This window comes from Glycine soja, chromosome 6 (assembly GCF_004193775.1).
Source record: "Glycine soja cultivar W05 chromosome 6, ASM419377v2, whole genome shotgun sequence".
NCBI lineage: Eukaryota > Viridiplantae > Streptophyta > Magnoliopsida > Fabales > Fabaceae > Glycine > Glycine soja.
In genome coordinates, this window is record NC_041007.1 from 48,322,564 (window position 1) to 48,339,356 (window position 16,793).

Here is a 16,793-nt window from a genome sequence, read left to right on the forward strand (position 1 = left end):
CAAGTTTAAATCATTTAGAAAATTGAAATTTCTGAATATCATTGGAAAATGAGGATTAGAACATGACTTTATTTGAAGAAATTTTTCTAGTAGCATGAACAGACTTTTCATTTTTGCTAGTTTCCGCCCATTTATCTCCCTATATGGTATAGGTGCACCTGATCTTTTTGAAACCGCTGAGTAATAGCAATCACCAAGCTCCTCCCCACATGTGAGAAAGTTCAGTAATGTGAGCCAACCCCATTTGCAAAATCTCTAAGTTCATCGTCATAAGATATTTTTCAAGTAGATCATGTATCTTGTAAGATACTAGAGAAAATACTATGATTCCATGACCTTCCAATTCTAAAGGCTTTTTGATCATTTTGACATAAAAGCTCTCAATTTAATAACTTTCATACTAATCATAGTTATTAAGTTCACATAATCAATTATGTCCCTCAGACTTTTAGAACTTACCTGTTCAGCCAAAAAAACGCATATAATCCAATATTGTTCGACCTTACACGTACCAATTAAGGTTTTAAAAAACGGTTACAACTCAGATTTCAACTGCAACATCAAGATTTTTGGGATATTTGTAACTATAATTATGGTTGTATTTGTTCACAATTTCGCACAATATCAAGAAACACGACTCCGATCATAATTTAAAATGTTAGCATAAATTAAACAAGGACATCAGGTTGTTAATTAGTAAATTATGAAGTCAAGGCTCAAAAGAAGATGAATAAATTTGATAACAAAGAAACACGAGCCAAAAAGATCATATAACCTCCTCAGCCATTTTCCATTAACCAAATAGCAGGCGAAAAGAGTGACCAAATTAGCATATGCTGAACTTGCTGGATCTAGAGAGAACCTGTACATCACATAACATACTACCAAGAAAAATAATATACGGTAACAAACACAATGGAACATGATAATAAAGAGAATCCATTTTCCATTAACCAAATAGCAGGCGAAAAGAGTGACCAAATTAGCATATGCTGAACTTGTTGGATCTTAGAGAGAACCTATACATGATGACATTGATTACATTATAACATAGTAAAAAGTAAGCAAAGAAAGACAATGGAACGTGATGAAAATCAGCCAAAGAATGCAGGGTCATAGCCATTGCTAGTGGTGGCCAAGATATAGTAAGCAACAACATGGCCAATGGAGCCCCAAGCCAAGACATCAACAATGTTGAATCCAACAGGGTCATTGGATTTGAGGAGGCTGACATACTCCTTGGCACGTGTGTCACCAGCCTCAAAGTGTGTGAGTCCGTTCTGCTCAGGCACTTGCTTTGCCACGTTCTCCCTTTGGAAGTTGAAGAACACAAACCTCCCCAAGAAGAGGGAGAGCCCAGTGCTGAGGCTTATGACAAGTGCTGAGTTGAGTTCAGCTCTAACACCGACACCACCCTTTGGAATAACCCTTTTGGTGGTGCTGCTCACTTTGGTTGTGAACCTTGTGAGGGGTCTAAGGCCTTGAAAGCACACGTTGGATGGCTTCAAATGATGGTGCTTTTGGATGCTTGTGCTTGGAGATAAGGCTGGTGTTGATATCATGGTGGATGAGGCCGAGGCTGCTGCCATTTTGGTTTGGTTTTGTGGAACTAAAAATTTTTAGAGTTTGGAAAAAGAGGTAATAGCAAAGATGATGAGAGAGAATTGTGTAGAATGGACTTTGAGATGAGATCATATACTATGAAAAGGGGTGGTGGAAGACAGATAAGATGCATTTTTATTGTAAGCCATTGAATAAAGATTTGCATGATGACCTGGCATGCTTTTATTGGTTTGCTTTGGATCACAGATATATTTTATTGCTTTCTATCTCTTGTTTTAATTGAGTGAGCTTGTATTTTGCGAGTTCAATTCAATGTAGTAATATTGCTAGCTATATGGCCACATGGTGTATATTTAGGTACATTTACATGAGACTAAAGTCAGGACTGTTAATTTAATGTTTTACTTTTTCAAGTCAAACTGTTATAACTTTGAGGTGAAGAATGGAAGTTTATTTGTCTTTCGAGAGGCTTACATTAAAGGTTTATACGGATAAACTAATTACAAAAGGTTAACAGTTAACCAGAATTCCGGTTAAAATTAAACATTTCACCTATCAATTTAACTTAATTTTTAAGTTTGTGTTTGGCAGAAGGAAAAAGAAAAATATCATAAATTTTTACTATATAATGTCATGATAAAAAAATAATTTAAAATACTTAAACTTTTATAAATTATAATTGTTCTTTATGCATCTACATTTGAAAATGTTATGTGATAGTTTCATTGTCAATATTATAAAAAATATATATCTTTATATATATAATCAAATAATCATTCAACTATTCATCTTCTCCCATGTAATTATACATTCTATTTTTCGCAAAATTAATTATTGAGAAACATCGACAAACTCTCTTAATTCATTTATTGTTCTATTTGAAAATTGAGATAAAATCACTCAAATGAAAACACCTAATATAAGTTAATAAATGAATTGTTGTGCTCCATGTAACATTCCATATTTTTTTAACTAATTTAAAAATGATTGTTATTTATAAATAAATAGAGTTTTAGAAAAATTATGAGATTTTTATAATTAAATAAATAAGGAGAAATAACTTTATTAACTAAAGTAATGGTTTGAGAGAAAATAAAAAAATCTTCTATTTATTCATTTGATAAAGAATAAAATAGAGTTTCTTTTTAAAAAATAAAGTAAATGATAGCTTGTGAGTAGCCTAGGTATAAATAGAAACATATTAGGTCAGTTTTCAACGATAGTTTCTATGCTTCATTTTCCTCTGAATTTCGTTTTCTCTCTTCCCCTCCCAAAAACCCTCCTCTCCTTAAACTAAAAGTGAAATAAGATTATCAATTTTTTATAATAGAGGTTATTAACAAGATTAAGTTTCTTATGTATAGACAAGCACACATGTTGCATTTGTTTTAGCATCTTGATATAGACCTTCTTGTATTAGGGAGACTTTTGATTTTCTCTAGCTGCGAGGTATGTCCCGTTTATTGTTGTATCATTTTGGGTTTAATATAATTTACATTTTTCCCAAAAGTGAAATAAGCTAATTCAAATTCAAGTCCTGCGCACTTGGCTAACGTAATTTCATTAGATAAAATTTGATCAATAGAACTCTCCTTAAACTACAGGTACATTGTCAATTTTTTTTGCTCAAAAAGTAATTCACACACAACATATAAAAAATGATAACTGATTATACATCAATATTGTGCGAGAAAAAGAATAAAAGTTGTGTATAGAAAGATATCAAAATAACAAGATTAAGAAGCAGGCTGTGAGCATCAGCAATAGAGATGGACAGTGTACAACTTGATTTGCAGTGTCATCTGCTGATGCAGACGGTGGCAATGCAGGACAAGCGAGACCAAGTTTCCCTTCATGACACTCACTAGCAAAGAGGCCAGGAGGGTATTTTCCATAGAGATTAATGTAACTAAACATGGTTGAGGCGCACTCGTTCGTTAAATCATTTAATACATCGACATAAGGGCAAGCAAATTCTTTAAAAGCCCCACAACATTCTTTGGGAGGGTAATGGGGTCCTTTGCATTTGCTTGTGATTATTGTGTAGTTTAAAAACTCGAAATTCACAGAACAACCTGCAGGTGCAAGGTGAAAAAACAGCATCATCTGACTAATATTTAGCTTTGGTCAAAATTGGCGTGCCAGCTATGTACATATATATTGGGGATCAATGGAGAAAGACCCCCTAAGGGGAGGGGAGCATTGTGGGTTTGAAAGGAAAATTTTGCCATAACTCATTGTATAGTCTATACTATTGCTAATTTTGGGGCCATAATTCTCAAATAGCCCATTACTAACGTATGTATGTGAACATAAGATTAAGTAGAAAGCTTGTTTCTTTCAGGAAAAAAAAAAAAATTAACCAACATTTTGATCCTCCAAAGATACACTGAACATCAATTTGGACGACTGAAATATTGTGCTATCTAATCAGCCTTTCAAAGATTTAAAGTGAAATCAATTTTAATCGATGTCACTTCAAACTTTTGAAGGACTAATTTGCTCACACAAACCTTTAGAGGACCAAATTGTGATATCAAATATGTATTTGGAAAACCAAAATGGTAGTTAGTTATAGTCTTTCTTTCTGGAAGAAATATTATTTCCTGGCAAACCCAGCTTCTTCCTCTTACTATTGCTTTAACGAGCAATTGTAAACCCATCTTTACTTACTGCTAGTGAACTTTGTTTTCTTCAATCTAAAAAAAAATTATACAGACAAAATCCATAACAAACCACCAAAAATATAGCACATAGAAAGATTGTCTCTGTCAACCAATCAAAAGTCAAGTAGATATGATTTTTAAGATAATTATTGTAAAAATTAGCAAACTTTAACATAGATAACAGGTTATAATTGAATGACAATGTAAATTACATAGTCAATACTTTTGATATATTTTTTTCCAGTAACTATCCTAATTAAGTTAGAGAAATGTTATTAATTTGTACAACAAATCTTACAACAAAGAAAAAGAAAGGGAGAAAAGTGAAAGAAGAGAGAAAATTTTGAAATATAATAAATTATATGATAGAGAGAGATAGACATATTGTATAAATTGTAATAAGAATTATTATACATGTATCATGTCTCATAGTTAAGGTCTTCAAATCCCTGATGGGACACTCAAGTATCCTCACAAGTTTCAATTCTTTGATTTAACTATGAGACTAATACTTAGTCTTTTTCGGTCCTGCGTCAGAGTCCTCGAGAGTTCCCAACCTATGGGATAAGAGACTAATCTCATTTTCACACATATGAAAGTAGCATAATCTTACACCATTTTACACCATTGCACCAACTCTTTTGGTTAGATCAATTCTTAGTCTGTGGCTTAATCACATTTAAATCTCTTAGCCTCTCCCCAAGAATTTGTAATGTGAGCAAACTCACATGCTCAACAAATGTTAATTACCAACTAAACCACACCCTTTTAATATTTAAGATATAGGTTGATTAAGTTAGCAGGACCAAAAAAAAAAAGCATAATAATCGGGTAGATCCAAAAGCATAGGCAGAGGAAAAAAAATACAAACTTTTTTTAGCCTGAAGAAGGTTCCGAGCGGTATGCGCTGCTTGAGAGTTGAAAACGGTGTCTGCAAGCAAAACCAACAAAAATGTTAATTAACAAAGAAACTATTCTGATTTAGAAAAGAGTGAAAATTGAGAGAAGAAAGAAAGAGTTAGTTACCAGAAAGAGAAGAAACACAGAGGGCCATGAGGAGAAGGAGAAGCGAAGAAGAAAGGCAGAAGCGTCGGTTGAAAGAAAACACCATGGCTGAGGGTTGATAGAAGAAAGATTGTTGTTTGATAGCTTCAAATAATGTTTCAAATTTGAGTAATGACAAGAGGGAAAAAAAAAAGGAATAAGTGTTGGAAGTGGCAGGTATGGTATTAGAGAAGAAAGTAGAGAGAGGAAGAAGACACGATCTAATCTAACGTTGTAATGAGTGACAGCACCAATACGCGCAAACCTGCTCTTCTGCAAGCTGTCTTTTATGTTTTTTTTCTCCCACTCAATCCAATTTCACTTAACCAAATATATTTAATGAGTCTCTGTTGGATGATAAAAAAAACTTTAAGAAAAAGCTATAAACAGTGTATATCCTAATAAAAATTGCCTTTTTTAATTTATTAATCAATGTGGTAGTTAATTTATGCTTTAATTAATAAAGTTAGTTATTTGACGAGTAGTTAGGAGTATTATTTAATTTTAATTTAGAACATTTTTTTCTTAAATTGTTCATAATATATACTAAAATAAGATATTTTACAAAAATGTAATCTTTAATTACTTAAACGAAGTTTTGATAAATATAATAAAATATTATAATTTATCTGAGAAATTTATTGACTTAAAAGTAAATCCATTTCATAATAATAAAACCTAACACAACCCTCCACAACTCAAGCATTTTTCAAATAAATCTATTTGATAGCAATAAAGCCTGATAGAGTTACAACTTACAACCCAAACACTATTAGAGGTGGATTGATTAAATTGTATTTTAAAAATATAAATCATGACATATAATTTGATCTGAGGTGGCCCTGAGGGGGGTTGGGTTAACAACTTGATTGGATGATTTTTTTTTATTAGAAAATTAAGAGAAATAAAACACAACAGAGATGATGAAAGTAAAAATATTCTGGCATTTCCTACTAGAGACAGCTTGTGAAACCAACATAGTAGTTATAAGTTGCATCCCCAGGATGATCTGAGTGCAAATTTAACATGTCTTTGAACTGAAGTGGTTAAGTACTTGTCCAGTGTAAGTACTGAACAAACCTTATTACATGTAACATAACAACATGGAAAATAGACTACTACTATTACTGTCACACACGTATCTGGTGAGTTTTCATTCCAGTGCCATCTTCTGATACTGATGGTGGCGATGCAGCAGAAGCAGGACAGTTAATAGTAATACCTTTCTTCCCTTGGCGACACACACTAGCAAAGAAGCCGAAAGGGTACTTTCCATAGAGATTAATGTAACTAAACATGATTGCAGCACAATCATTCGTTGAATCGTTTAAAGCATTGGCATAAGGGCAAGCAAACTCTTTCAATGCAGCACAGCATTGCTTGGGAGGGTACTGGGGTCCTTTGCATTTGCTTGTGATTATTGTGTAGTTTAAAAACTCGAAATTCACAGGACAACCTGCATTCATGATTCAGAGATAAGAAAGAGAATCAAGACACTTGTGGTTGGTATTCATCACAATAGCTCTTTTGTTGTTTCCTTTGTGTTGGAGGATTTCTATAGCAATAGACTAGGTTATCTTGCTCATATTTTGTTGTTTTGTTTTTCTTTTTCTAACTATTTAACGCAAAAGTTCTAACTTGAGAGTGCTGATTAAATTGCATACCTGTTAATGCATGCCCTTAGTGGTTAGATATATGTTGGAGCTTTCTTTTTTAAAGAAGCTAATATGATGGTAGATCTAAATGCATGGGGAGGCAAAATAAATAAAACATAACAAAAATCACCAACTTTTTTTAGCCTGAAGAAGGTTCCTCCCAGCATGCGCTGCTTGAGAATCAAAAACACTGTCTGCAACAAACAACAAAACCCAAATATTAACAAAGAAACTTCTTGTCTTGAGTTTTAGTTTTCCGACACTCCAATACAAATTAAGAACTTACCAGAAAAACAAGTGGGAGTAAGAGAAGAAGCAGAGAGAGCAATCAGGAGAAGGAGAAGAAGAAGTGAAGGAGAAAGGAAAAATCGTTGAGTGAAAGAAAATGCCATGACTTGAGAGTTGAGACAAGAAGGGTGGATAGAAAGATAGTTCTAGATGGAGTTAACTTAATGGTACCATGATCTTGCTTTTTTTGGTTAGTTTCAAATAAGAGTTATGTTTCTGATTTGAGTAATGAGTAGTAATGACCAGATTCTAACTTAAAAGAAAAGAAAAAAAAAAAGGACACAAAAAATAGAGTGGCTGTTTATCAGAGAAGAGAGAGCTGAACTAAACAAAAATTGTTTGAATAAAGAAATAGAGAAAGACAGAGAGGGAGTCACGATCATTGGTTCAATGTGTTTGATTCAGCGTTGTGTGGGGTTGAAATTTCGGTGGCCTTTAATGTGTTTGACTCCTTGGAAATTTTGACAGTGTGTTTAGTACATGTTTAGGTATATGTTACAAATAAACAATGGTGACAGTTTGCTGTGGACCATTAGATTTGATTTTAGAATTTGTGCACAAGTTGGACTGAAAATCAAACATGTTACAGTTGTTGAAGGAAAAAAGAGAGAAAATAAAAATGAATAAGTGAGAAAAGAAAGAAGAAAAATAGGTGAAAATATGATAGAAATAAAAATTGTTTCATGGGAGAGAAGTAAAGTAAATAGAAAGCAAAAAATTGAATTAAAATTGTTTAGTAGGTAAGAAAAGAAAAAATTAATATTAAATTAAAATATATTATTATAATTATTATTATTTATTTTAGTTATCGTAGACCTACTAATATACATATCAAAGAAGCACATTGAATACGGCTATAAAAAAAAAAAAAAAAAACCTTAATCAGTTGTGGTTGTCAACCAAAATCGATAATTTGAGCCATTTTGAAACACAAGCACAAATAAAATCGATTATACCCTGTGTTTGGAAAAAAAATAATTGAAAAACGTGAATCAAGAGATCTTCTCTCTACACGTTTTGCTTCACATTTTCACGTCCCTTACACACGTTTTTGGTACAAGCCGCTGATCCAAACAAGCACTATGTCCTTGAACAAAATTGATTTCCGCATCGGCAAATCCACCAAAACCGTGGGTTAGTATTGTCCAAAGCGAATAGTATTGTTCATTTCTACGCAAATCTTCTCATGTTAGCATGGAAATTCCAAGTTGTGGGAACTATGTTGATTTTTGGATATTTAATTTAAAAATCTTTGGATAGAGAGAACTGAGAAGTATAGTTTACTCTAAAACACAAAATAAAAAAATGTGCCAAAATCAACAACCCAAATAAGTTTTGGCTGAGTTTGTTTGTGATTTGTGATTAACATAGTACTTATAAATTCCCTATCAAAGATGATTGCAAATCTAATATGACTTTGAACAGAAGTGGTTTAGTATTTGCTTGCCAGTTCATTGAGTTTTATTTGTGATAACCAGGCCAGTTTGAGTACTCAACAAACCTTACATGAACCAATAGGGAAAATAGACTACTGTCACACCCATCTGGTGACTTATCATTCCAATGTCTGTGAAAACATTTTCAAAATCCTTTACACGTAACACAGGTTAGGATTTTTTAAACTTTCTGCACTAGAAACTTTTCTATTTTTTTTCTATTCTCAAAACTGTCTTAAACTTATTAGAACATCTCATCCATGCATAATTACACCTTCTTTACACTTATTTACTATGAAAGAAGACAAAAGATGCAAGAGGAAAACTATATTATATATCATATTATTATTATTATTAGATATAAAACAAAGTGGACTGTGTATCATCCCAATTCGTCATGTTTCTATGTATGCTCTACCAAAACTCCGTTGCCTCATGCTTCCTATGGTCCAATCTAGGTGTGAGGTTGCACGAAGTCTTCTCTTTGATGGAAATATCTTCTGTGGTGCCAAGGACTTCTGTTGCTGAACGTTTAGATGACTCAACAGAACAGGCTTCTTTGCTGCAAGAATAATCCTTGTTAAAAAAAGTTTTCAAAAAACTACATCTATGAACTCAAGTTCAAACGTTGTACTTGTGCACAGGGGTGATACCACAGACCATGTTGGAAGTGGCTAGTGCAGATGGTGTAAATATTTATTTTTTATAATCAATTTACTGTTTAGATTGAACCAAAGTTGTTCTGAAGGTTGTCCCCCTGCTTGTTAGGTTACTTGGATCTTGGAAGTCTCAACATCGGTGACATAATTGAAGTATGATCTCTATAAATACAAATTGCACAAGCATTGGCAACTTAAGGAGGTGTTTGGTTTGCATTTTCATTTTCTGTTTTCATTTTCAATTTTCATTTTTTGAAAATTGTTTTCATTTTCAAAAGATTAGAATTCTGAAAACATGCTTGGTTTGACTTCTTGTTTTCTGTTTTCAGGAAATAAAAATACTGAAAATTTATGATATATTGACTTCTTGTCTTTTTTGTATTTTTAGATTTGCTTAAAATTACATTTTTTGCCATGACAATTTTATTTTACCCAAAATAAGGTTCATGTTTTCAACTGAAAACACACACCAATTTATTCATTTATGTTCATGTAATTTATAATGGCATATTTCAATTGCAAAAACAAGTTAGTCAAGATTCATTAGGGCCTTTGACTAAAATAAGGAACTAAAGAGCACAGAATCACAAGCCAAACACCTAGCTTGGGTAAGTAGTGAGGGGTTTAGAATAGTTTTCAGGGAGGTTTAAGAATTCGATGTGGACAAGTACCTGATAAAGAAAGAAACAGAACACGACATGACAAGAAAAATAGGATGGGAAACGCAAAGGAAGATGAAAGGAAAGTCAACTACGACTATAAACTTGAGATTTAATCAAAGTTTTAAGTGAAACTGGTTGCTGTAACTAAGAATTCATCAGCAGAATTTGGCAATGACATGCTCACTTACCTAAAGATGTAGAAATGTTTGTTAAAATAACAAGGGGAAAATCCTCCTCTACCAGTTCATCTTCATTCAGGTAACATAATTAATGTCAACCACACATTGAGTAGTCTGAACAATTTTGAATATAGAAGTTATACAAGGACCAACTTACTCGGCAGTTTGATTTCTTCAAGTTCTCCAGCAATTCAACAATCTCAAGCTGCTTCATCACTGCAGCATGTAGCACCTGCAGTAAAAGCACAAAGTTTAAACCATCCTATCAGATCAGCATAATCAAAAGTTCTACATGACCAAGAATATAGACTAATACCCTCTTGGTCTTCTCAAGGTCAAACTCAACAGATTTAATTCTATCCATGGAATCCATAAGCATTTGCTCCTTTTCCTGAGGCATACCGTCAGGCTTGTTGTTAAGTTCCTCAAAGACTTTTTCTAGTCTCTGAAGACGTTGTACACATGGAAGAACATAATCTCTTTCAGAAGCTGTTTCAACAGTTGCTGAATAGTTATTAATGTTATGTTCCATGGTAATTGATGGGTGAACATTGTTCTGTGTTCTCCAAAATTCGAATGTTAAATAGCGGAAGAGTGTAACTAGTTTTTCCATGAAAAATGTCATCACTCTTGCCACACATAAGACATTTATTTTCTCTACTTTTTCCTTAACAATGCTGAACCAACTGTTGACATAAGTACCTAACAAAAAATCAAGTAGCGTGAGTTCAGCAAATAAGGACACTACCGAAATACTTGTCAATGAAATCAGTTAAACCTAGCATGAATGATAGCTACCATGAGTTTCCAACTTCCAAATTCAAATATGACAAGGTATATCTGCAACTTGAGTTCCATATAGCATATAAATATTATTTCTTCAACAATTTCATGACAATACCTCCTGAATCTGTTCTACAAGCAACATTCCCTATATCATTAGTTTGCAATGGCTGCTCTCGATTAAGGTGAAAGTGATCACTTTCAATCACTTTCTCAACTGCTAGAGCACTATCATCACAACTGTAGTAGCCATTGAGATCTGGTGCTTTAACCTACAGAAGATACAGTGCTAGGTATGATTAAAAGCTCAAGACACAACCACATGTAATGAGATTGCAGGTAAAGACAAGAATGAGGGATCTCAAATAAATCAGATTCAAAGTTTCCAAACTGACTTCTTCATGAACTGGGGCTAAATGAGGACAAGGACAGCTCCTGTGTCTGTTGGGAGAGGAGTAATCATTCATATCAGACCCTGATTCGGCTGTTGATGTATCACTGCTTCGTTCCTGGGAGATGAGAAGAAAAAAAGGTTAAAAGTCCATATATATAAAGTAAACACATGTGAATTCCCAACTTCCCAATGACAAGAAGACCAATACTTGCCTTCAGTCGGGGAATTTGAAAGGAGTCAAATGTATGTTGACCATTGGGCATTCTGGTGATTTGCCTCACAAATGTTGCCTCCTCATTATGTACCAGCTAAAGATCAGAATATCCAACATTAGTTGGCCATATGACAAGGCAATTCCAAGTTATATATATTTTCATAAGCTGAGGCATGTAAATACTAAGAAACAAGATATACAATGAAACATTACCTTCATGATGTCAGGATCATTCCATGGACCCTTGTTAGACCGAAGACATCCACCTTCTGCAGCACATGTACAAGAACCACCCAGAAAGTCTGGCAACTGACTGTATAGTTTCATTTACAAAATCCAAATTAATCAATAAATTGAATAGAAATTCCAATGCCATATGATGAAGACATAAATGTATACCTAGAGTCGATGACTTCCAGTAATTTATATAAAGACTTAGAATCAAGAATCTGGAAATTTGGGAAATGAATGTAAGGTCAGTGGCACTGCAGAAATAGATCATATGAAATATTAGCTGAAGCCTGAAGATTATATTCTTCACCTGTATCTTCGCAATGGTTTTGGAATCAAGAAACTTCTGTGCAGCAGGCCAAAGCATCTTCTTAAAGCCAGAACCAGCATTGACAACATACATGTGATGTAATGTCTGCAAATATACACTATCAAGCTTTATATAGAATGGATGAAAAGACGTTAATTTGGGAAAGGATGGGACAAAAACCTCAGGATAGTAACTGCTATCTATTTTTGTCACAGCAGACAAGAGATTTGCAGCAGTACGTGAGAAATTTTTCATTCCCTGCATCACACATATCAAGTGTCAGCTAAAATTTTAGTACAGAAACTTTTCAACAACTTAAAACAAGGAAGCTCCTAAAATAGGGAAAACCCAATCAGGAACAACCCCCTTAGTAAATAGATTGGATTGTAAAATACTATAGGCAGATATCATATTTGATAAAAATGCTTAAAGGATAACTACATTAATAATATACTATCAAAAAGCAGCACCAACTATCATGCATACAAAGAGAAACAACAACAGAAATACACCTGATATTAGTGATAAGGTACACAAATAATTTTGTGTAATGCAACATACCAAGCCCTGTACATCCAATATTGTTGTTGTTGAAGAAATCCGTCTCTTTGCTGCTATGGAGCATGCTGGAAATTTCTCCTGCAGGGTCCTCTCGAACTCCTGGACGTGGTATTTCAAATATCGATCTATTGTGGTGGCGTGCATTAGGCGGCTTGGATGGGCTTTCCCAAGTCTCTCAATGTAGACTGGCCTACCTTCCTTATCAACTCCATGGTACCCTTGAGGATAATACTGCAATACTTCTTCCAGCTCTCCAAATTCAAAATCCTTCAAACATTATCACCACAATCACACCAAAGCAAAATAAAACATACATAAGGTGTCTTCTAGCATAGAAAATATGCTGATGCTGAAATATTCAAAGATTAAAAAATTAAATAATTCTGTTCTTTTCTATCAAGGACCAACTCTCCTAAAACCTTATGCCATTAGAAAAATGAAAGGTTTTATATCTAACATGTCCCCTCACAAGAACTATTTGTGCTTGATGCATGGACAGAATTGGGGGCAGCAGATATCAAACTACCACTTGATCGTAGAGACTCTAATATTATGTCAAAGCCCAACTCTCCTAAAAGCTTAAGCTATTAGGTGGATGCCCATCAATGGTTTTCTTTATATCTAACATGCCTCCCTTGAAGTGTAGACAATGCAAATTTTGTCTTGCAAAGAAATTAAGCTTATCTGTAGAAGAATTATTAGGCAGCAACAACGGAACTCTTGGCCACTTTGCTTGGTCATAAAAGCCCTAATTCCATGTCAAGGATCATTTTCTGTAAAAGCTTAAGCTGTGAGGTGGAGGCTCATGAATGGTTCTGTATCCAACTTGTTCAAATTATAAAACAAACAAATTCATTTTAGAATCCACAAAATCAGATAAACCAAGGGATTATGTATTGTACTTTGATACACTGAAACATTCTGTGGGCTATGACATATATTATTATCTTTATACCTCAAGGATGGTATCAGTTCCATATTCCTTTCGCCAAGTAAGCATTTCTTCCCACATCTGAACTGTCTTCTCAATGTTTAAGTCCCTAGCTTTAAGAAACCTACCAAGAATTAGAGAGCAACATAGCAAGTGTGAGCAAAAAAAAAGATCACTTGATATTTGCTTATTGTACCCTTTTGAATTGATGAAATACCTTAACAATGTATGATAGTCATCATGCCTAGGAGGTAAAGATCCCCTCTCAACAAGTTTCTGGCGCAATTCGTGGACGGCAGTCTCCTCCCGCGCATCTCTTACATCCTCAATGGACATGGACGGAACCCGATAATCGATTTTCCTTTTCCCTCTTTTCTTAAGAGAATGAGTGAATCTAGATGACGCATTCATCGCCTTCTTCTTCAAGTTCCCAATTCTCGACGGCCGCCTCTCGTCTTCTGAGTTCTCAACATCGGACCTCCTCTCTCTAATCTCATCATTACTACATTGCCCTTCAAATCCTTTCACACGCACATTGCATCAATAACCATTGAAATACAACATCATCAGCAATGTAATTTACACTCACAAAGTCACGTGCCAATCACAACATACATAAAAAAACACACTACAATATATAGCAAAGAAAAAGCTGAAAATACCTGACATTGACATTTCTAGTCCCAACACAAAAAAACCAATGACAGTTGATCCTAATCGTTGAATCAGTGAATCAAATTCACACCAAACTCCATCATATCATAAATCACTGCTCCACACATACACAACCAAAAGTTAAGATTAAAATAAATAAAAAATTATGGGAAAATAAATTACTGATCCACACACAACAAAAACCAAAAATTGAAATTAAAAGTTAAAAATTATGGAAAGAAAAAAAAACTCAAGAAAGGAAATGCATTAAAAAAAGCTAATATTTCAGTGAATTGTAAGGTACATATCTTAAAATTAAAAATGAAAAAGTAAAATGCAGAGTCATTGAAATGATGGAATCAAAGAATCTAGAGGTGAATCAAATAAGGAGAGAGAATTGTCGTTTAAGAACCTTATTTTGTAGCTGTTAAAACACCTGTTCGCTCGGTAACCCCAATCAAAACCTACGAAAGCAAAAACCAAAACTCAGGATTCCAAAACGACTCGCCGTTTCGCGAAGTGGAAAAATTTCGGCGATTGCAATGTGGCTGGCTGGTACACAAAAATTTTGGGGTTGGGTTTTTAATGAAGTTGGTGATGTGAAAGAGTTATACACATGAACATGAATGAAAGGAGGGTCGTAGTATATTAATTAATTAACGTCATGGGTTGAGTTGGATCCGTGGTTGCATTTATTAATTTCTTTCTTCACCCAAATAAAAAACGCATTCATTTCAATTTCATGCATTTTCTTCGATCTCGCAATCACATAACCACCCTTTCTATTTCTCACCTATTATCATTATTATTTAAACCATAACATAAAAACTAAAAACAGAAACATTATGCATACCTTTTTGGGTTTGGGAATGTTGAAGGAGAAGAAGAAGACAGAAGAGAGGAAGAGAACGATGTGGATCCTTCTTCTGCTCTCTCTGTCTCTACTTCTTTCTCTCTTTCGTTTTCTCCCTTTACTCTTTTTTTTCCTTTCCTTATAAGCCACACTCTTAATCCAATAAATTTATGTTATATATCAATTTTATCCATCATTAATCTTAATAATCGAATCATCCACCGGACTTAAATCTAAAGCATTACTTCAAGTAATTAAGTTGAATATTACTTGAATTAATCACTTTTAGAATATGAGTGTCATTTTAATCATTCTGTCATATATCAACATGACATGAAGAATAAATAAAAAAAAATAACAATAATAATTAAATATTATTAATTTTTTTTAATTTTAAAATTATGTTAATAACACTAAATTTAATTTTTTTTAAAGGTACAAAGCATTAACCTTAAACTAATGAATAATTCTTTTACAAAAAAACTAATGAATAATTAAAATTAGTTTACAATTTAATTTATGTATTGTTAGTGTAACAAAAGAGTAAAATTAATTTAATGAATAATTCGGTAGCTTTTTAACAGAAGGGTAAAAGTTAATTTAATATGAGGATACCAATTCAATACGTGTAAATATAGGAAACTGTGAGTGATATTAAAGTTTTAAAAGACGTTTATCTGCTTTAATTTTTGGAATACTTTTTAACTCAAGAAATGCTAGTAATATTTTTCCTTACATTCTTCACGTGATTAGTGAAAATTTGTTAAAAATTATTAAATTTGGTGTGTCTCACTTTTTATTTAATTATTTTTTCTCCTAATTTAAAGGTGAATCTCACCAAAATTAATAATTTTTAATTAATTACGACTAACTTTGCAGAAAGAAAATGTGGCTAATATTCTTCTTTTCTATTGTATATTAAAAGTTGAAGCAAAACTCAACCAATACATTAAAAAAAGAAAAAAGAGTGAATTTGAATGTCAATTGGTGGGGAGTTGCTACGTGCACCCAGCATTATTGCTGGGGCACCCAGCAAACAGTGAAGTGGCGAAACTGCCCTTCAGCAATTATTCTTCCGGAAGAAGGTTCTTCCGGAAAGTTTCCGGAAATAATTTTTCCGGAAACTTTCCGGAAGAAACTTCTTCCGAAAGAATAATTTGTGTCTTCCGGAAATACTCACAGACAATTTCCGGAAGAACGTCATCCGGAATGTTTCCGGAAGAAGCTTCTTCCGGAAGAATTCCATTGTCTTCCGGAAGAAGCTTCTTCCGGAAGTTAGTTTTTTTTTTTATTGCGTATGTAATGACGATTTTGCCCTTGTGTAAATTTCTTTAAATTAACGTCTTCAGGCTGTGTTTTACTGCGCTTTCTTTCTTTCTTCTTCCGTTTGCTTTGTTTCTTCTTCCGTTTGCTTTGTTTCTTCTTTTAATTTTTTAGGTAACTTAAATGTATAATGGTACAAAAATGTTTTATTAGTTGTTTATTATAGTGATAAGTTTAGTTTAAGTAAATAATGTAGTTATAAATTTAGAATATAGTGATAATTTTAATATAGTCGTGTATGATGCATATGTCCTATTAATATGTTTGTTATTTAAGGTGTAGTAAATTTTTGGATGTGGTTATATGATAATTTGAATGTACTTGTGTATGATGCATATGTCCTTAAGATGGACGAAGATCAATGGAGGTATGACTTTGCGATGTCAC

The 16,793-nt window shown here is 33.3% G+C and overlaps 4 protein-coding genes across 5 annotated transcripts; all 4 read right to left on the reverse strand.

Moving 5' to 3' along the window:
* Window positions 1-916: 916 nt before the first annotated feature.
* On the reverse strand, window positions 917-1,704 carry LOC114417452 (photosystem I reaction center subunit V, chloroplastic-like). Its single transcript, XM_028382665.1, has one exon. The coding sequence runs from the start codon at window positions 1,587-1,589 to the stop codon at window positions 1,095-1,097; it is 495 nt and encodes a 164-aa protein (XP_028238466.1). The 5' UTR covers window positions 1,590-1,704; the 3' UTR covers window positions 917-1,094.
* Window positions 1,705-3,103: 1,399 nt separating this feature from the next.
* LOC114417454 (GPI-anchored protein LLG1-like) lies at window positions 3,104-5,582 on the reverse strand. The gene is made up of 3 exons (XM_028382669.1): window positions 5,256-5,582; window positions 5,101-5,160; window positions 3,104-3,638 (listed from the first exon to the last, which is right to left on the reverse strand). Exons 1-3 carry the CDS (start codon window positions 5,338-5,340, stop codon window positions 3,286-3,288), a joined length of 498 nt encoding a protein of 165 aa, XP_028238470.1. The 5' UTR covers window positions 5,341-5,582; the 3' UTR covers window positions 3,104-3,285.
* Window positions 5,583-6,194: 612 nt separating this feature from the next.
* LOC114417455 (GPI-anchored protein LLG1-like) lies at window positions 6,195-7,438 on the reverse strand. The gene is made up of 3 exons (XM_028382670.1): window positions 7,215-7,438; window positions 7,063-7,122; window positions 6,195-6,729 (listed from the first exon to the last, which is right to left on the reverse strand). The coding sequence occupies exons 1-3, from the start codon at window positions 7,318-7,320 to the stop codon at window positions 6,404-6,406; spliced, it is 492 nt and encodes a 163-aa protein (XP_028238471.1). The 5' UTR covers window positions 7,321-7,438; the 3' UTR covers window positions 6,195-6,403.
* A 1,280-nt stretch (window positions 7,439-8,718) lies between these two features.
* On the reverse strand, window positions 8,719-15,243 carry LOC114417456 (phosphatidylinositol/phosphatidylcholine transfer protein SFH13-like). 2 transcript variants are annotated; one of them, XM_028382671.1, is made up of 16 exons: window positions 15,084-15,243; window positions 14,643-14,694; window positions 14,239-14,345; window positions 13,794-14,097; window positions 13,601-13,700; window positions 12,646-12,912; window positions 12,265-12,342; window positions 12,085-12,189; window positions 11,943-11,992; window positions 11,757-11,856; window positions 11,542-11,637; window positions 11,331-11,444; window positions 11,054-11,207; window positions 10,469-10,854; window positions 10,310-10,384; window positions 8,719-9,214 (listed from the first exon to the last, which is right to left on the reverse strand). In XM_028382671.1, the coding sequence occupies exons 3-16, from the start codon at window positions 14,249-14,251 to the stop codon at window positions 9,194-9,196; spliced, it is 1,863 nt and encodes a 620-aa protein (XP_028238472.1). In that variant the 5' UTR covers window positions 14,252-14,345; window positions 14,643-14,694; window positions 15,084-15,243; the 3' UTR covers window positions 8,719-9,193. The 2 variants fall into 2 exon arrangements, with proteins under 2 accessions (XP_028238472.1, XP_028238473.1); XM_028382672.1 differs by lacking the exon at window positions 14,643-14,694 and having other exon boundaries at window positions 8,965-9,214; window positions 15,084-15,241.
* Between the last annotated feature and the right edge of the window lie 1,550 nt (window positions 15,244-16,793).